At 36.3% G+C, this 19387-nt stretch overlaps 1 protein-coding gene across 4 annotated transcripts in view; it reads right to left on the bottom strand.

The window, feature by feature from the left end:
• The window catches only part of TASOR (transcription activation suppressor), a 58719-nt gene that overhangs the window by 16211 nt on the left and 23121 nt on the right, over positions 1-19387 (bottom strand). For all 4 annotated transcript variants that reach the window (XM_070390795.1, XM_070390794.1, XM_070390797.1 and 1 more), the window contains exons 10-16: positions 18824-18927; positions 18641-18744; positions 8110-8182; positions 7945-8016; positions 6265-6993; positions 2480-2880; positions 1110-1251 (exon numbers count right to left, since the gene is read on the bottom strand). In XM_070390795.1, the coding sequence (XP_070246896.1) occupies positions 1110-1251; positions 2480-2880; positions 6265-6993; positions 7945-8016; positions 8110-8182; positions 18641-18744; positions 18824-18927 (1625 nt within the window). The remainder of the gene's footprint in view (positions 1-1109; positions 1252-2479; positions 2881-6264; positions 6994-7944; positions 8017-8109; positions 8183-18640; positions 18745-18823; positions 18928-19387) is intronic.

The following is a 19387-nucleotide window of genomic DNA, read 5'->3' on the forward strand; positions in this document are numbered from 1 at the left end:
GACAACCCCAAATGCTAACAAATCCAAGTAGTCCTTCTTTTGCCTAAAATAATCCTGAAGGCTCATTCAGAAATGGGAAGTTGCTTCCCTTTCTATTCAGGTGATGATGGAATATCAACACCTAGATATTGTGCCTTCAAATGGTTCTGAAATTAACTGTAAAGGTTAAGTTTGAGTGGGAGAAACTGACACCTTCAGCTCCCAAATGAAAAACAGTTGCCTCTCTACCATCACTTCTAGGCCTCTTACTCTCTCTGGTAAGGTACTAAGTAGAGAATGGTGCTGAAGCCCATGGAAATTCATCAAAGTTTTAGAAATTCTTCTCAGAATCCTTGTAAGTCTCAGTAGCTTCTAGGTTACAAATCAATCTACTTTTTTCCCCTTTAAAGGTTAAATAAAGGTCTAGAAATGGAAAAGATTGTGCCCTGAAATATTTCAAAAAATGCTTAGCTAACAAAGATGAATAAGAACTTAGAATATTAAGACTATGTACATATGTGCTCATATATGTATGTGTTTGCACAGAGAAATTAGGATACTGCAAAATGATCTTTCAACATTTGCTAAACTATTCTTACTCCATGGTTCATTAAGCTTCCCAGGATATTTGCATTTCAGGACATTCTCCACAATGACCCAGTTATGACAAGATAATCCAATACTAAGAAATCTAATTTCTTTTAAATAGATGAACCTCAATATGACCACTTCTTTGATGATAGCTTGTTATAATGAAGCTTATAATTTGAGCAGAAAGCATTTACTGACTGTCCAAAGACCATCACTGCATCTCTGTATCTACCTCACCTTATTAGAAACTCAATTTCTGCCAACAATTTTCATTTGGAAGTTTACATGCTAAACTCCATACAGAGAATAAGCACGTTTTAAATCCCTATTTTTAATAGGGCTTTTTGCAGATACTTGCTGATGCTGCCCAAGAACAGTAACACTCAATAAACATTATATTGCTCAAAATAAGACACTGAAGATGTCGGAGCCAAGTAAGACAAAGCACTCAAGAGTGGAATCTAGAAAAGATGAAACCTGACAGACACGGTCCCTAAGTAAAACCAAGCGAACCTAATTCCCAGTACACTTGTTCTTACCTGTAATTGGAATCAGTTTCCAATGTATTTCAGTCTCTTCAACATTATTAGACTTAGATTGTTTATGGAATCCATGTTCAATGGGAATGGTGGGACACAAACTGCAATCTTCAAAATTATTCATGCTAATTAAATTTGGTTCCTAAAAATTGGAGGATATATTCATTAGCTTTCTTTTCAATTCATTTTAATGTCAAGAATAAACAACCATTTTTTTCACAGCAAACTCAACCTTCACTCTGAACACTGAATATTAGTCATTCAAACATGGTAAATTAATAATACTTCAGCCTTACATTAAAACACCTTTCCTTCAAAACATAATTTGATATTGATTTAGAACTGAGGTTGCTCAACTTATTCAGTCAAGCACTAAGTATTTGAGGCTTTGCGGGCCATATATTCAGATACTCAGCACTGTCATTGTAGTGCAAAAGCAGCCAAGGCAATACCTAAAAGAATGGGCATGGCTGTGTTCCAAAAGAACTTTAGTTACAAACATAGGCGGTGAGCGGAGTTTGGCTTATATCAACCCAATTTAGAGAAAAAACATGCTAGGAAATGCTAACAACATAAATTAGTTTCTCAGTGCCTACTTTACACTTCTCCCCAAGTGAGCCTCCTACAATCATCCTCCCCCTAAATTAAATGTCTGAAAACTACATGGACAAAGGCTAGGGACATACATATGACTTTTAGCCAAAGGCAGAGAAGAGAAAATGAAGGAAGAGTAAATTAGAAATAAGCCCTTAGGATGGTGCCATCCTAGTATTGTTCCTCAGTGATGCAGCCACTTCTTGGGGGAATAGAAGGCTACTTCTCAGCTAGAGATCAGTACTCTAAACAGAAGTCATAAATAAACTGGATGCCCTGTCAAGCAAGGCCGAGTGTCACTTTAGTGGTAATCCTAAAGGCAATTCATTTTCCATTCCTATTTGTAAGAGAAAGACAAAGTACCTAACCTTGTTTGTAACACTAGTGCACTGACTTTAGTCACCTCATCTGCTTCACCTATGGGCTATGGTATTTCCAGCAGAACGCCAATGTTTCAAGAATTCAATTTTATTATGAAACGATATGGAATTAACTCCCAATAAGCCATTTCTGAAAAATAGATTGTCTAGCCTTAACTTTGGCACCATAGGTAGATCTTGGACTATCCATAAACTTGTAAGCAGGAAGGAAAACAACTACTTCTATAGTTAACTCTTTGTAAAAAGGAGTAACTTAGAAATACTATCCTGGACACTTTTACTGAAATGTTTATTTTATTTCTTTTTAAAAGGGAGAAAAAACCCATTAAAGCACACCCTCTCTTTCACACACACATTCACAAAAGCAAACAATATAATCAAAAGATATAAGCTTACTTCTTTCAAATGTAGTTTATGGTCAGTGCCTACTTCACTGGTAGAAAGAGCAATAGGATACTTTACAGATGATGTATCAGCTTCTAACAATGGGATCTGAGTGCCCTTAAAATGAGCATTTTCAATTTTTGCACAAGTAAGCTGCTCATATTCTTTCTTATCTGGGTTAGAATTCAACTCATATTCATGCTTTTGCCTCAGCTCTTCATAGGCACCATCAGAACTCAATCCTAAGGCTTTGTTGACCGTGTCTGTCAGGGATGCATCCGAATTGCGTGCATTTGCCAGTGTTTCTGATAGCCAATTAAACAGCCTATGGATGTTAGGAACATCAGAGTTAGAGGTATCCTCCTGCTGCAAGTCAGTGTCATGCCCAAGTGAGCCAACGGGCTGTGGAGACTCTGAAGGGAAAAGAGAAAGAAGTCATCTCTTAAAGTTGAGTTTGGAAGGCTAGCATAATAATTTTAAAATTTAATGTACATAAAAATTAATCATCATAGACATTTATGGGCAGGAACTCGGTAGACTTTACATGTACATCCACCCCTTACTTTAAAATATGACTGGTTCTAAACTTTTGCACATAAGTCAAAATTCCTATTAAATGGAAATTTATTTACCTAATTTGAAAAATCTATTAATGGATAAATGAGCTCAAACATCAAGTTGGTAATATGGATAATATATTTATTAAAGACCATACTATAGCTACCTTAAAATCTAACAAAATCCCTAAGTCAACCAGATGCTTGACAAGAGATAAAATATTTGTTGCTACTTTGCAAAATATTAGGAAGATATGCAGATTATACTAAAAGAAAAGAAGAACTCATGACTTAATTTGAGTTCTATCTCCTTTATAGCTATTACGTTTTGTCCTTAAGATATTGTCTGACATTCTTATCATCTAACCCTTATCTCAACTGACTAGATTACCTAAAGAAATCTACACTAACTTTGCACTAAGAACAGAAAGCACTGTAAGAGCTGGCTCAAAGCAGGTACAAATCTGGGAATTCTGCACAACAATATATTTAAAAACTTTCAAAGGGTGTAGACCAGGGGTGGGCAAACTTTTTGACTCGAGGGCCACAATGGGTTCTTAAACTGGACCGGAGGGCCGGAACAAAAGCATGGAGTGTTTGTGTGAACTAATAGAAATTCAAAGTAAACATCATTACATAAAAGGGTACTTGTCTTTTTTTTTTTTTTAGTTTTATTCATTTCAAACGGGCCGTAGTTTGCCCACGGCTGGTGTAGACATTCAGAAAGTCATGTGCTTTTAATGCTAAAGAAAGGTAAAACCTGGGTAGGGTATAATGTACCACAGCAAGAAACAAAACATCAAAGAGCAGAGTACATACTGTATGATTCTAATTACATGTACATATAGAGCAGGCAAAACTAATCAACAGAGACAGAAAACAGATCAGTGTTGGGGTGAGATTAGCTACAAAGGAGTATAAGGCAGTGTAATAAAAATGTTTTATACTGGAGTGGTGGTAACATGAAAAATGTTCTATATATTGGAGTAGTATTAACATAGCTATAAAAATTCATCAAACTGCACTTAAAATGGGTACAATGTATATAAATCATATCTTAAAAAGTTTATGTTAAAGAGGTTAGGGAGGATAGGATTATAAAATGAGTGGGTTCACTACCAAATCAAGATCAGGTTATTTTAGCCCTGGCCGGTGTGGCTCAGTCGACTGAAGCATTTTCCTGTACACCAAAAGGTGGCAGAGCACATAGCCAGGTTATGGGACAATCCCCAGTCTGGTCGGAGCGCATACGGGAAGCAACCAATCAATGTTTCTCTCACATGTATGTTTTTCTCTCTCTCAAAAAAAATAAATAAAATTTACTTAAAAAAAAGATCAGCAAATACAATCTTTAAATCTCTAATTTTAGTAATCAGAACTAAAGTGTGCAAAATGACTACAAAGAAACAAGTGAGGAACACCTAGAAATGCAAGTCGGATCATCACTGTTCTAGTTTAATTAACCTATCCACCCCTTCTCCCTGCTGCATTTCTCCTTTGGTCTATTATAATTAGCATGGCTTCACCATCACTTTAATTATTGATAAAGCCTCATTTTCACCCACACTTTTTCACAGGTACAAAATTAGTCAGTATCAGCTAAAAATGGCACCAAACTTTACTTATCTTGCCTCTCATGTGCTCAGTGCTAGGAAATAGAGCCAAGTTTAGGAACAATGCTTTAGAGTTAGTCAGAACTCAATCATGGATTAGTGAACTACATAGCTTTAGATACTTATTTAATTTCTCTGAAATTACTTTCTCATCTGTAAAACAAGGGTAGTAATGTCTAGCATTCAAGAACTAAATGAGTCCACATATGTAAAGCACCTAGTACATAGGAAGTTCTTAAGTCTCATGATACATGTTGACAGTATGGATCAGACAGAGTCAATAGGTTCAGCACACACTTTTTCACAGGTACAAAAAGTAAAAAGAATCCAAAAATATGAAGATAGTGTAAGGAGCCTCTGGGACAACTTCAAGCGTACCAACATCTGAATTATGGGGGTGACAGAAGAAGAGAGAGAGCAAGATATTGAAAACCTATTTGAAGAAATAATGACAGAAAACTTCTTCTACCTGGTGAAAGAAATAGACTTACAAGTCCAGGAAGCGCAGAGAACCCCAAACAAAAGGATTCCAAAGAGGACCACACCAAGACACATCATAATTAAAATGCCAAGAGCAAAAGACAAAGAGAGAATCTTAAAAGCAGCAAGAGAGAAAAAAGTCAGTTACCTACAAGGGAGTACCCATGACTGTTAGCTGATTTCTCAACAGAAACTATGCAGGTCAGAAGGGAGTGGCAAGAAATATTCAAAGTGATGAATAGCAAGAACCTACAACCTAGATTACTTTACCCAGCAAAGCTGTCATTCAGAATTGAAGGTCAGATAAAGAGCTTCACAGACAAGAAAAAGCTAAAGGAGTTCATCACCACCAAACCAGTATTATATGAAATGCTGAAAGTTATCCTTTAAGAAGAGGAAGAAGAAAAAGGTAAAAATACAAATTATGAACAACAAATACACATCTATCAACAAGTGAATCTAAAAATCAAGTGAATAAATAATCTGATGAACAGAATAAACTGGTGAATATAATAGAATCAGGGCCATAGAAAGGGAGTGGACTATTCCCAGGGGGAAAGGGGTGTGGGGGGTGCGGGAAGAGACTGGACAAAAATCGTACACCTATTGATGAGGACAGTGGGGGGGAGGGGAAGGGGAAGGGCAGAGGGTGGGGTGGGAACCGGGTGGAGGGGAGCTATAGGGGGAAAACAAAGGAACAACTGTAATAATCTGGACAATAAAGATTTAATTAAAAAAAAAAAAGAAATATAAAAGGACAGGTGGTCCAATTAGTAGGCTAAAAGCTAAGAATACTTTATTTTCTCACATTTGTCTAAGCTACACAATTCAGAAATCCAATGTGCTAGGGTAGGAGTTGGCAAATAACTGTATTTTCTGTGAAGGACTGGACAGTAAATATTTTAGGCTTTTGGGCCATAAAATCTCTGTCCCAACTCTGCCATTATAGTGTGAAAGCAGCTATGAATACACATAAATGAATAGGCATGGCTGTATTCCAATACTTTCTTTACAAAAACAGAAAACAGGCTGGATTGGCTTTCACTTTGTAATCTGCAGACCCCTGTGCTAGAAGAAAGGACAGAACTACTTTACTATATTTTTGGTTATTATTTTTATACTGTGTAAGAGCAAACTGATATTTTACCTTCATACAGATGGCAATTTTCAGCTAAATTACTGGTTTTGGCGAACTTTCTCATATTTTCAGGTAGATCCTCAAGCTTCCTCTTCAAGACAGTTTTGCTTCTCATATCTTCTGTGTCTGAGTCCCCACCCACATTTTTTTTCCTAGACTGAATCAAATTAATCAATTCTTTGAATCTATCCTTATCATGATCCAAAGAGTGAGATGACTTCTGCTTTCCAGGTTTAATAGTCTCACCCCTTGAGTTATTTCGTTTCCCAAATTTCTTTCTTGTGCCATTCATTTCTTCATGGCCTTCATAATCTGAAAGTTGACCGAACTGTTGAAGTTTTCTATTGTCTTCAAATAGCTCTTTTAACTGACAAATAGGTAATTGATACATTTCAGGCCGAAAAATATAGGTATGCAAACAATCATCAATATGGGATTTATTTCTTGGAGCTGGGTATAAGAATTTTTTATCATCTAATCGTGAATCATATGGAAACATAATAAACTCTCGTTTACCTGAACCAAAACCTCGCTTAAAAAACTCACTTACATACTTTTCAACACCAGAATGAAAATTTATACTATTTATATCTTTTAATTCCTTTCGACACCGAATCAAAGCAAACTGTAAAAACTGAGTTATTTTTAATATATCTGGCATGCTCTCGTGTCTCTCTGGTGGTGCTACATTGGTTGAACCTTTTTGTGCTGGTGCTACATTGGTTGAACCTTTTTGTGCTGTAAACAAACAAAAAGAGTAAGCCATGTTAGCAATGAAGAAACTAATCAAATACAGATCTACATATTCTCAAAGAAATGTTAACAACATTCATACATTAATGGTGAACCAAACTCGTATGTACCTTAATACATATATGTAACATAGAAATATATGAATCACATGTTTCTAAGTCTAGGGGACTAAAACAAGCCGATGAGAAACTAAAACAAAGGAAATTACAGAACATACTTTTAAAGGGGAAAATACCCACTCATTGAAGATCTCATTTCCTTTTGTAACTAGGCCTTTCAACTTGGGGCAAGCAAAATGTCAGGAGAAATAAAGAAGCAGGGCAAGATATGAGGCTCCTCGCAAGATAGTCCTACCCAGGATAGCAATGGCATTCCTTTCTGTTATAACAACTTCATAAGAACTCTATCCCCATAAGGAGATATGCAGGCACTGAGTGTTACAACTGAGAATCTCATTCTTAATCTAACAGTGAAAGCCATTAGTGGGAATTTTATCTTAATATAGCACTAAAGTTAGTTCTTAGGAATGGTGAAAAGCAAATTTTGTCTGATATCAGTGTGAAAAATTCTAATTAATTTTGAATGGCCTAATATTTAACCCAGCACATGATACTTTTACAGTTGTTAAATCTGAATGCAAAAATGAACTAAGATTTTTAAAAAATCATATTTTATATAACCCTGAAAAATTAAGCTATTGTGTTACAACGATTACAATCAACAGTTAGTGAAAAAAACAATTAAAACCCAAATAATTTTTCATAGTAAAAAATAACAAATCAAGTCATATAATTCGAACTTTACTTTGCTAATAGCTCTTACTACCCCCAGTATTTCCTAAAACATGATGTAAGAAAAACAAACTGCTTAGGGAGTTATCTGGAAATTTCAATATAGGTATCTATAAGACTGGATTTAGACAGTCAAAGAACTTACAAGTAACTATGCCTCTAGGTTCTTGAAATAGAAACAAAGCATGTAGGATTCGAGATCTGGTAGTTTGATGTTCTAAAAAAAAAAAAAAAAAAATCAAATTAATTGGCAAGGTGTTTTACCTAAAAACTTAAAAAAAGAATTATAAGAATTAAAGACATTACCTACCATATGGAGAAACCATTTGATAAGGAGAAAGAAGAAAAAGGTATCCTCGGTCTCCCAAAGGTTTAACTAGAACCTGCATTTTTAGAAGAGGGAAGAAGTTTAATCTGCTTTGTTATTACTAACCATAAGGCAGACACAGAAGTTTCTGCTAATTGGTTCTTGATCATCTTTAGAAAAAATATTGTTCCTTAATTGTTAAAAACTCTTTTCCAACTCTGCTAATTCACAGAATTCTAATAAAATATTCTTTAGTTTTCATAACTTAAGTGAGAAAATTCCTCTAATTTACTATGAAACCAACTTGCTGATTTCCTCTTGACACTAAAATATAAGGATCAAACTAAAGCCTTCAAAAGCAATTCAAAAGACATGTTAATTGCAAAGGCAGTGTGCTGGATGTTGGAAATATAAAACAAGTATGACACAAATGCTGCCTTTAAGAGTTCAGGCTAATCACAAATGAAATGTGTTGCTAATTCTTCAGATACTTAATGAAAATCTTTCACACATAAGGCAAATTGCCTTGCCAGAAATAACTTCAAAGACAAAACAAAGTATCTGATCACTAGTAGTTTATAATCGGGTGGACAGAGCAACACAGAAAATATCAATAATTAGATTAAGTCAGAAGAATTATTAAAAAGATTTACAAAGCAACATGAAGGGGAAAATACAGTTCATCTATAATCAGAAAAGAAACTGAAAGTGTACTGGAGGTGAATTTTGAAGGATGGGTACAGTGCCAAGAGCCTGAGGTTGGGGGAAGGACATTTCAACAGAGGCAACATCATGAACAAAGGCAGAGTTATAATATGATAGACATCAGAATACCTATGACTGGCAAAAGGGTGAGAACAGATTAAGACAAATGTATAAGACAAGTGTACAAAGAAAGATCCTAGGATAAATTATAAAAAGACAAGAATGCCAGGTTAGCCAGGAATGCACTGGAGAATATACCCTTTTGAACTGGAATGATTCCCTTGAAAGAAAACTTGTGCTACAAATCCCTATTAAATAATTCCAATAAACAAAATTTGTGTAAGGACCCATAATTTAAAGGCTGAAAACTGACTGTGCTACCAATTTATATTTAATAAAAACATTATTTGAACACTCAAAAGGTAGACAGTGTACATAAAAATTTTGTTTCAGACTCAAACACTTTTATCTAAAAGTTTTATATATCATATCCTTTATAACATTTTGTCCAACTCCTAGTTGTCAAAACAGGAAGTTGGAAAACACAAATAAAATTTTCATATTTTGTGTGGTCACTGAGGAAAAACAATTAGATTCTTTTAATTTTTCACCACTCCAAATACTAGGCTTTTAAAATTTCCTTGGCTCCCCTGACTGGTTTGGCTCAGTGGAAAGAGTGTCGGCCTGCAGACTGAAGGGTCCCAGGTTCGATTCCAGTCAAGGGCATGTACCTTGGTTGCAGGCACAGCCCCAGTAGGGAGTGTGCAGGAGGCAGCTGATCGATGTTTCTCTCTCATTGATGTTTCTGACTCTCTGTCCCTCTCCCTTACTCTCTGTAAAAAATCAGCAAAATATATTTTTATAAAAAGAAAATATTAAAATTTCCCTGGCTTAGTGGTCTTCTTTATAAAGACCAGTGTCCTCAATTCTAAAGGAATCAACACCGTAAAAACACCCAGGCAGACAGGCTTTAGCAGTAATATCTGTGGCTTTAGTTCAAAGAAAGTTTAAGCCCTCTAGAAAAGGAAATACAGCCGGTCAGCATGGCTGAGTGGTTGAGCATCGACCTACGAACCAGGAAGTCATGATTCCAGGTCAGAGAACATGACTGGGTTGCAGGCTCAATCCTCAGTAGAGGTGTTCAGGAGAATCAATGATTCTTTCTCATCATCAATGTTCCTATCTTTCTCTCCCTCTTTCTTCTCTGAAATCAATAAAAAAATATTTTAAAAAAGAAAGAAAGGGAAACACATACCTATAAACTCTGTTCTCCTACTGCCTCTATTTGTTACATCTTACTGTTTCCTTCAGAAAACAGTATTAACCCAGTCTGTGCATTTTTATTACTAGAGGCCCAGTGCACAAAATTCATGCACTTGGGGGGTGAGAGAGGGGGGTCCCCTCAGTCCAGCCTGAGAGACTCCCGCCACTGCCATTGCGCTTGCCAGCCATGAGCCCAGTTTCTGGCTGAGCAGCGCTCCCCCTGTGGGAGTGCACTGACCACCAGGGGGCAGCTCCTGCATTGAGCATCTGCTCCCTGGTGGTCAGTGTGCATCATAGAGACTGGTTGTTCTGAAGTTTGGTCAATTTGCATATTAGCCTTTTATTATATAGGGTTCTACTATTTTCACTTTTCAATAACAAAACAGGTAATTAATATGGTACAAAAATGCATTAAAATAGAAAATATTTTAGCTCACAATCTTAAATGACCAAGCTTACTTAGGAGGAAAAAATCTACTCTAAGTGAGACTCAGCAGAAACAAGATTCAAGCACCTAAGGGCTTCAAATTGGAATTATCAGATGCAATATATACAACAACAGATATGAAATGTTCAAAGAAATAAACAAAATAAGTGGCATAAATAAAAACACGTTCACACAAAAATTAGTATACAAATATTCAAAACAACAATATTCATAATAGCTAACGCATTATAGCTGATGAATGGACAAAATGTGGCATTATCCATACAATGAAATATGATTCAGCCATAAAAAGGAATGAAGTACTGATATATGCTACAACATGGATGGCCCTTAAAAGTACTATGCTAAGTGAAAGCAGCCAGGTACTACAGGCCACATAATGCATGATTCCACTTATATAAAATGCCCTGAATAGACAATCTCATACAGACAGAGGTAGATTAATGGTTGCCAGGGGCTGGAGGGAGGAAGAAATGCAAAGTAAATGCTTAATGGATATGAGGTGTCTTTATAGGGTGATGAAAATACTCTGGAATTAGATAGTGGTGATGGTTGCACAACACTCTGAATCTACTAAAAAATCACTGAATTGTACATTTTAAAATGGCTAAAATGGTGAATCTTATTTAGATAAAAACAACAGCAAGAAATACCAGAATATAACCTCCATCTCCTAGAACAGTGACTAGTACATAATAGGTTTTCAACAAGTATTTCTGAAAGAATTAACAAGAATGTTATAATAAAATGAGACAGATCTCAAAAAGAATCAAATATAACTTTCAGAAATAAAAATACTCTGTGAAATTAGAAATTCTATGAATGGATTAAACAGCAAATTAGACATAGCTAGACAGAATTTATAAACTAGAAGATAGCTATGATGGAATTATTCGGAATGCAACACAGATAAATAAAAGTAGATGAAAAATACTAGTACAAGAGAAATTAACAAATATGAAGAACAGAATGAAAAGGTCTGACATATGCTGGTTCATAGTCTTAGAAAGACAGTCTAAAGAAAAGCAGCCCTGGCCAGTTTGGCTCAGTGGTAAGAGTGTCAGCCTTCTGACTGAAGGATCGCAGGTTCAATTGATTCCGGTCAAGGGCACGTACCTCAGTTGCAGGCTCAATCCAATCCCCAGCCCTGGTCAGGGCAAGTGCAGGAGGCAACCAATCGATGTCTCTCTCTCACAGTGATGTTTTTTTCTCTCTCTCTGTCTCTCCCACTCCCTTCCACTCTGAAAATCAATAGAAAAAATATCCTTGGGTGAGGATTAACAACAAAACAACAACAACAACAAAAAAAAAGAAAAAGAAAAAAAGAAATGAAGTCGATATAAATCCGAGATAATGACTAATATTCCAAAATGAAGATATAAGTCCACAGATACAAAAGAATATATACCACGCTGGTTAAATGAGAAATCTACACCTAGATATACTTAATGTTAACTGCAAAACATCAAAAACAAAGATTTTAAAAGCAATCGGATAAAAAAGAGGTTCTACAAAGGAATAATTACACTAAGAGCTGACCTCTCAATAAAAATAGAAGCCAGAAGATACTGTAGTATATAACCAAAGTGCTAAGAGAATATCAATCCAGAATTGTGTACCCAGATCCCAACAATGCATTAAAGATATGCATTTTTCTCAAATACAAGGGCATGTACAAAAATTGACTACGAAGTAAATTTTATATCAAATCTCAATAAATTTCAACTAATCACCACCTGTTCTGATTACAATGGAATTAAATTAGAAAAAAAAAGACAAAAGTATTCTCATAATTTGGAAATTTAAAAATATACCTCTATATCATGTGTCAAAGTGGAAATCATAATAAAAACTAAGAAATACTTAGAACTGAATAATAAAAATACTACATAATAAAACATGTGGAATGCTCCCCCCTCAAAAACCACACTTAACCTTATTGGGATTTTTTTTTAACTGGAATTGTATTAAATCTGTAGATCAAATTTGAGAAAATTAACATCTTTATGATACTGCCTTAACCATTAGCAAGATTATCTCTTTACTTTTTTTTTTTTTTTAGATCCTCACTTGAAGATATTTTTCCATTGGTATTTAGGGAGAAGAGAGAGGGAAAGACAGAAATATCGATGTGAGAGAAACACATCGATCGTTTGCCTCTTGCACGGGTCCTGAAAAGGGCCCAGGCCAGGGAGGAGCCCACAATTGAGGTACATGCCCTTGACAGGAATTGAACCTGGGACCCTGTGGTCCACAGGCCCACACTATCCACTGAGCCAAATCAGCTAGGACTCTTTACTTCTTTATAGTATTCTTGGAATAGAATTTTATAATTTTCTAGATATAAGTCTTGCTTATTTTGTTAGATTTATCTATTGCCAGGCATCTTATATTGTAAACAGTATTTTTCATGTCAGTACACTTTCTATTATGTATATAGTAATGTAATTGATATTTATATGTTGATTTTATGTCAGATCTATATATAAAATTTGAATTATTTCTTTTTGTACATTCTTTAGGCTTGCTATATAGATTTTATTATCTGGGAACAATACTGTTTTGATTTGTCTTCTCCAGTCTTCATGGTTTTTTTTTTTTTCTTGTGTTACTGTGCAATCTAGGATCTGTAGCACGATGTTGAATAAAAGTGGTGATTGTAGGTATTTCTGTCTTCTTGATTTTCAAAAGAACACTTGCAATATTACCCACTGAGTAGAAAGTTTGCAGGTTTTTCATAGATACCTTTTAAATGTAAATTTTTTCAGTTTAAATTTTTTTCTTGATTTTTTTTAACCATACTGGGTTTTGTTTTTTGTTGTTGTTTTTTTAAAATATATTTTATTGATTTTTTTACAGAGAGGAAGGGAGAGGGATAGAGTTAGAAACATTGATGAGAGAGAAACATCGATCAGCTGCCTCCTGCACACCCCCTACTGGGGATGTGCCCGCAACCCGGGTACATGCCCTTGACCGGAATCAAACCTGGGACCCTGCAGTCTGCAGGCCGACACTCTATCCACTGAGCCAAACCGGTCAGGGCATGCGTTTTGAATTTTATTGTCTTTGTTTTTGTTGTTGTTGCATTTACAAGATAGCCACATAGTGTCCTTTCTTCTAGTATGGAGATCTGCAGATTATAACTTGAAAGCCAACCCAGCCTGTTTTCTGTTTTTTGTAAAGAAAAGTACTGGGCCCTGACCGGTTTAGCTCAGTGGATAGAGCGTCGGCCTGTGGACTCAAGGGTCCCAGGTTCGATTCCTATCAAGGGCATGTACCTTGGTTGTGGGCACATCCCCAGTAGGGGGTGTGTAGGAGGCAGCTGATCGATGTTTCTCTCTCATTGATATTTCTAACTCTCTAGCCCTCTCCCTTCCTCTCTGTAAAAAGTCAATAAAATGTATTAAAAAAAAAAAAGTACTGGAATACAGCCATGCCTATTCATTTATGTGTATAGATAATGGCAGAATTGGGACAGAGACTTATGGCCCACAAAGCCTAAAATATTTACTATCTAGTCCTTCTCAGAAAATTGCCAACTTCTGCCCTTATTAGCACATTGGATTTGTTTGTTGTTGTTGTTTTTGTTAATCCTCACCCAAGGATGTTTTTCCATTGATTTTTACTTATCTTTTCACATTGATTTTTAGAGAGAGTGGGAGGGAGAGGGAGAAATATTGAGAGAGAAACATCGATGTGAGGGAGACACATCAATTGGTTGCCTCCCACATGTGCCATGACGGGGGCCAAGATGGAGCCTGCAACCAAGGTACCTGCCCTTGACCAGGATCAACACTATCCACTGAACCAAACAGGCCAGGGCACACATTGGATTTCTGAATTGGGTGGCTTAGACTAATGTGAGAAAAGAAAGTATACTTAGCTTTTATCCTACCAATTGGCACTCCTGTCCTTTTATATTCCTTTAATTTTATAATTAGGAAAGTAACACATAGAATATTGGGGGGTTTGCAGAGTATTGCTTAATAAAAGGAATCTTTTTAGCTTTAATATAAAATTTCTTAGATGCATACACATTTTCCCCCCCTAGGAGTCCAGTAATATATTTGGCTTTTCTTTTTTTTCTATACTATATGTGATGCTTAGTTTTACGTGTCAACTTGACTGGGCCACAGGGTGTCAAGCTATGTAGTCAAACTTTACTCTGGATGTTTCTGAGGATGTTTTTGGATGAGTTTAACATATATATGGATAGCCTGAGGAAAGCAGATTACCCTCCCCAAGGTGGGTGATCTCATCTAATTAACTGAAGGTTCAAATAGAAAAAAAAGACTGACCCTTCCTGGAGTAAGGGGGAATTCCTCCTGCCTACCTGCCTGCCTTTGAGTTAGAATATCAGTGCTCTTTTCCCCACATCTTTGGACTCAAACTGAAACATCAGCTCTCCTGAATCTATAACACTCAGACTCAGACTGGAACTACACCATCAAACTCTCCTCAGTCTCCAACTTGCCAAATGCAAATTTTGGGACTTTTTAGTCTCCATAACTGTGAGCCAATTCATTTCTTTTGTGTGTTTGTTTTTTGTTAATTCTCACCCGATTTTTAGGGAGAGAGGGAAAGAGAGAGAAACATTGATATGAGGGAAACACATCGATTGGTTGCCTCCTGCATGGGTCCTGACCAGGGCCTGGGGCAGGGAAGAGCCTGCAACCAAGGTACGTGCCCAAATCCAGGACTCTTTGGTCTGCAGGCCAATGCTCTATCCAATGAGACAAACTGGCTAATTCTTTTTAATAAATCTCTCTGTCTTTCTCTCTCTCTATATATATCCCATTGGTTTAGTTTCTCTGGAAAACCCTGACTAATACACCATGTAACTATTTTGATAAATGCGAGAGAGAGAGAGAGAGAGGGAGAGAGAGAGAGAGAGAGAGAGAGGCATTAAATAAAATTCAAAACCCACCACCCATGGTTAAAAAATAAAGAAAAATTTTAAACTGAGGTATCTATGAAGAATGTTCACAGCAGAAACAATATTCAAATTTAGGTACATTGCTCTCATAGGTTTTTTATATTAAAGTCAACTTTTAAATTAACGAGTTATCATCAACCAAAAGAGCTAAATATAATTTTACTTATTTTATAACTCTCCCAGTGGGAAAATAAAACTTCCTCAGATTCCTCAGTGCTTCTGCCAAAAGCCCTCACCTTCCATATTATATAAAGAGGGAATGTTGCTTTCATTTTTACCAGAAATATTTTGCTGTTTACATACCTTAAGAATTAGATCTGTAGCAAATTATACAGTTAATTGCTCTAATCCAAAGGATAATTAAATTTCTCTTGTCCCCCTGAGAGTGCCAAGTGGGTCCCCAAGAAGGCAGAGGTGAATGCACAGATTAATTCCTAGTTTCAGTCCCAAGATGCCAGGAAGATAGAGCTTTCTCCTATTTACATTTTAAGCAAGAATGAGTCCTAGGAATTTGGAGATGTCATTAGAACAAAGAGAGCTAACTGACTCCTGTAAAGATATGATTTATTTACCAAAGGGTTAGAGTTAATATTCATTAACATTTTCAGAGGCCTTTTCAGGGGCGGAGGGAGATAGCTACTTCCTTTCCTTTATAAGCAAAGAAAAGTCATTGTTTCTCACCCCTTATCTATGGGATGGCTAGTCCATAAATAAATGACCTGTATCTTGTTGCATTTCCCTAACAGTAATGACTAGAGCAGTGGTCGGCAAACTGCGGCCCCATGAGTGTGGCTCTTCCACAAAACACCACGTGCAGGCGCGCACGTACAGTGCGATTGAAACTTCATGGCCACACTCAAGGGGCCAAAGAGCCGCATGTGGCTTGCGAGCCACAGTTTGCCGACCAGTGGACTAGGGCAAAGGAGGGCCAATACATTTATTACTTACTATAAGGTATTCACTATATTTGTCTGATCCAGAACACCTCGTGTAGATCCAAGATAAAATTATTAACAACCCAATAGTTCCCAATGCACCTCTCATTATGAGAAATATGAAAAAAGTAACTATAGTTAGAGTAATTTCCAATGAGGTGCAGGAAAAGGAATGCTACACAAAATACCTAGGTCTATTAGATTCAGGTAGTGTATTCTTATGGAATTCCCATACCCTCTGTTACTTCACTTCTTGATTCTGGAAAGACCCAGTCCTCCACAAACCTTGCTCAGATTAAGAACAAAATGCCAGCATCCTTCTTATCCTTCCAATGATTCTCATTATTAGGAACTAAGGAGATACTATGATTTTCTGATAAACTCCTCACTGTTAAGATTCTCAATACTCATTCTCTGAAATGTAAAAATTATATGATTTGGATAACTCACGACATCCAAACTATCTAAACTTTCACTTTTACTTTCTGAACTCAGTAACTGAACAGATTTTGATCATGAGGAACACTTGTATTATAGACAGGCTTTCAGAGGAAAACAAGAAATCCTCCTATATAATAAAAGGCTAATATGCAAATTGACTGAATGATGGAACGACTGGTCACTATGATGCACACCGACCACCAGGGGGCAGACACTCAATGCAGGAGCTGCCCCCTGGTGGTCAGTGCACTTCCTCAGCCAGATGCCGGGCTCACAGCTGGTGAGCACAGGAGCGGTGGCAGGAGCCTCTCCCACCTCTGTGGCAGTCGGTCATCCCCCGAGAGCTCCTGGACGCAAGAGGGTGCAGGCCAGTCTGAGACCTCTCCCCCGACCACCCCCCCAGGTCTATAGTGTAATTATAAACATATATTCACATGTATTGAATGTGTATGCATGTGTATGTATGTGTATGTTGTAAGATGCCTAGCCCAAAGGTTTCTACCCAGTTGTTCAAAGTGTTATTGCTGGGTGTCCACCAATTCATAAGTTTACAAATTCTGCCTATAAATTTGTATATAACTTGACGCTCCCATCTATAAACAATGTATTGGTTAAGCAAATCTATATGCATACAATGAAAAATCTATGTAGACAATAAAAATGAAGTTGTGGGTTCTGAAAATCAGTAATACAAATCTCCATTTGAATACCTGGAAACTGAGGCTCAATAACGTGAGGAGTAAAAATAAGTCAACTGCTGAATAACCTGTATTAAATGGCATACCGGTGCAAAAAAAAATCCTTCTTTCTTTCTACTGGAACATCTGATCAGCATTTAAACACGAGTTCACCTATATGTCATGTTAACAGAAACCTTGGGATAGCCACTACTCTATCAACCACTTCATCTCCTTCACTAAACTGTACATATTAGCATCACTCCTGAACCTATCACAATCTGATCCCTGAAGTAATTTCTCTACCTAAACTCAATATATTCCACACCCATTGACCTGGATACTACCTACTAAATATGTCTTAAACCAGTCTCTTCTTATATCATCATTCTTACTTTTCTCATCCAAACATACATCACCCTCTATGGTAATAGTTTCCTACCTCATCTCTCTCTCCCTCCTTCAATTCATCCTCTACATAATAACCAAGGTAAGCACAAAACAGATTTGATCACGCTGCATACATAATCAAAACCTCATCCAACTCCCTTTAAAAACCATTGCTCTTAGGATCAAGTCAAAATTTCCAAATATTTAAACATTGCCTGCATGATGCTGTAGGATATAGCCTCCTACACCCTTTTCCAGCCTCATGTTCTATCACTTTCTCCCAATTACTATAATGTTCTTTTATTTTTTCAGCCTCACAAATCTTTTTTTTGAATCTTTAAATATGGCACTGTCTCTTCTGTAACCACATCTATCTGAGTAATTCCATTTACCACTCTGTGTAGTCCAAGAGAACAGTCTCTTTCCTTCATTTTTTACTGAACTATACACCTTACATAAATACATAACATTCAAGAAGTATTTTTTTAATGTCACAGTCACAATTACAAAATACAACAAAGATACTTCACGGGAACACTGGTCTGTAGAAGGTCTAAGTATCATGGCTATAAAGGAGAGTACCAAAGGCCATAGTAAAATGCTGTTAACTAAATGGCAGCAACAAAAACAGAGACTTTGTGGTATTTTCAGAGATAAAAATGAACTAAATTGAAATATTATACGATCACTTATTAATAGTTTCTAAGGGAGAAAAAAGAAGATTTTAAATTTTACTCACAAGTTTTTCTTTCTCTAGTTTTTGCAGTAAACTCTCCATGTTACTTCCAATTCTTGTCTTTTCTACAACTTCATAAAGACTGCAATACATTCCATTCTTCAAAACTGACATAAGAAAAAATACATAGTAAATATTCAGATTCAACTCTGCTGCTTATATTTCAGTAAAATTAAATTACTTTACCTTCATTTGAACCGAAGTATGCTTCCCTGTAAAACAGCGCTGGAGGAATTTTCTGTTTCAGATGATCAATACTCATAACTGTTTCAACATCTAGCTTCTCAGGACTGAAAGAAAATTAAAAAAGCATATCTCCTTACATGTATTTTTAACTCTAGCAATGGTATCTCTCTCTCTCTCTCTTTTATACACACACACACACCCGTCTTGCTGGAAAACAAACAGCATATTTATTAGCACCGTACTTTAAAGAAGATTTAATATGGGAAGTCCAGATGTACAGGTAAATAGATACATAGCCTGGCAATATTACCAACCTTCCAAATGTAAGGCAGAAGCTAATTCTACATGCCAATATTACTAATAACAAAGGATATAAGGTTGTCATTTTATTAAAAACAATTCAAGTATCTACTGTTCACATAGTCCTCAAACATTTATGAAGGTTCATGTTTATTGTGATGGTAGCAAAAGATCATTTTATTTTCATTTTTTAAATTGATTTTTAGAGAGAGAGAAAGGGGGGAGAGAGGCAGGTAGAGATGGAGGGAGGGAGGAAGTAGAGAG

The sequence above is a fragment of the Myotis yumanensis genome, unplaced genomic scaffold (genome assembly GCF_028538775.1).
Source record: "Myotis yumanensis isolate MYYU_CA2020_CCGP unplaced genomic scaffold, mMyoYum1.0.hap1 SCAF_14, whole genome shotgun sequence".
Classification (NCBI taxonomy): Eukaryota; Metazoa; Chordata; class Mammalia; order Chiroptera; family Vespertilionidae; genus Myotis; species Myotis yumanensis.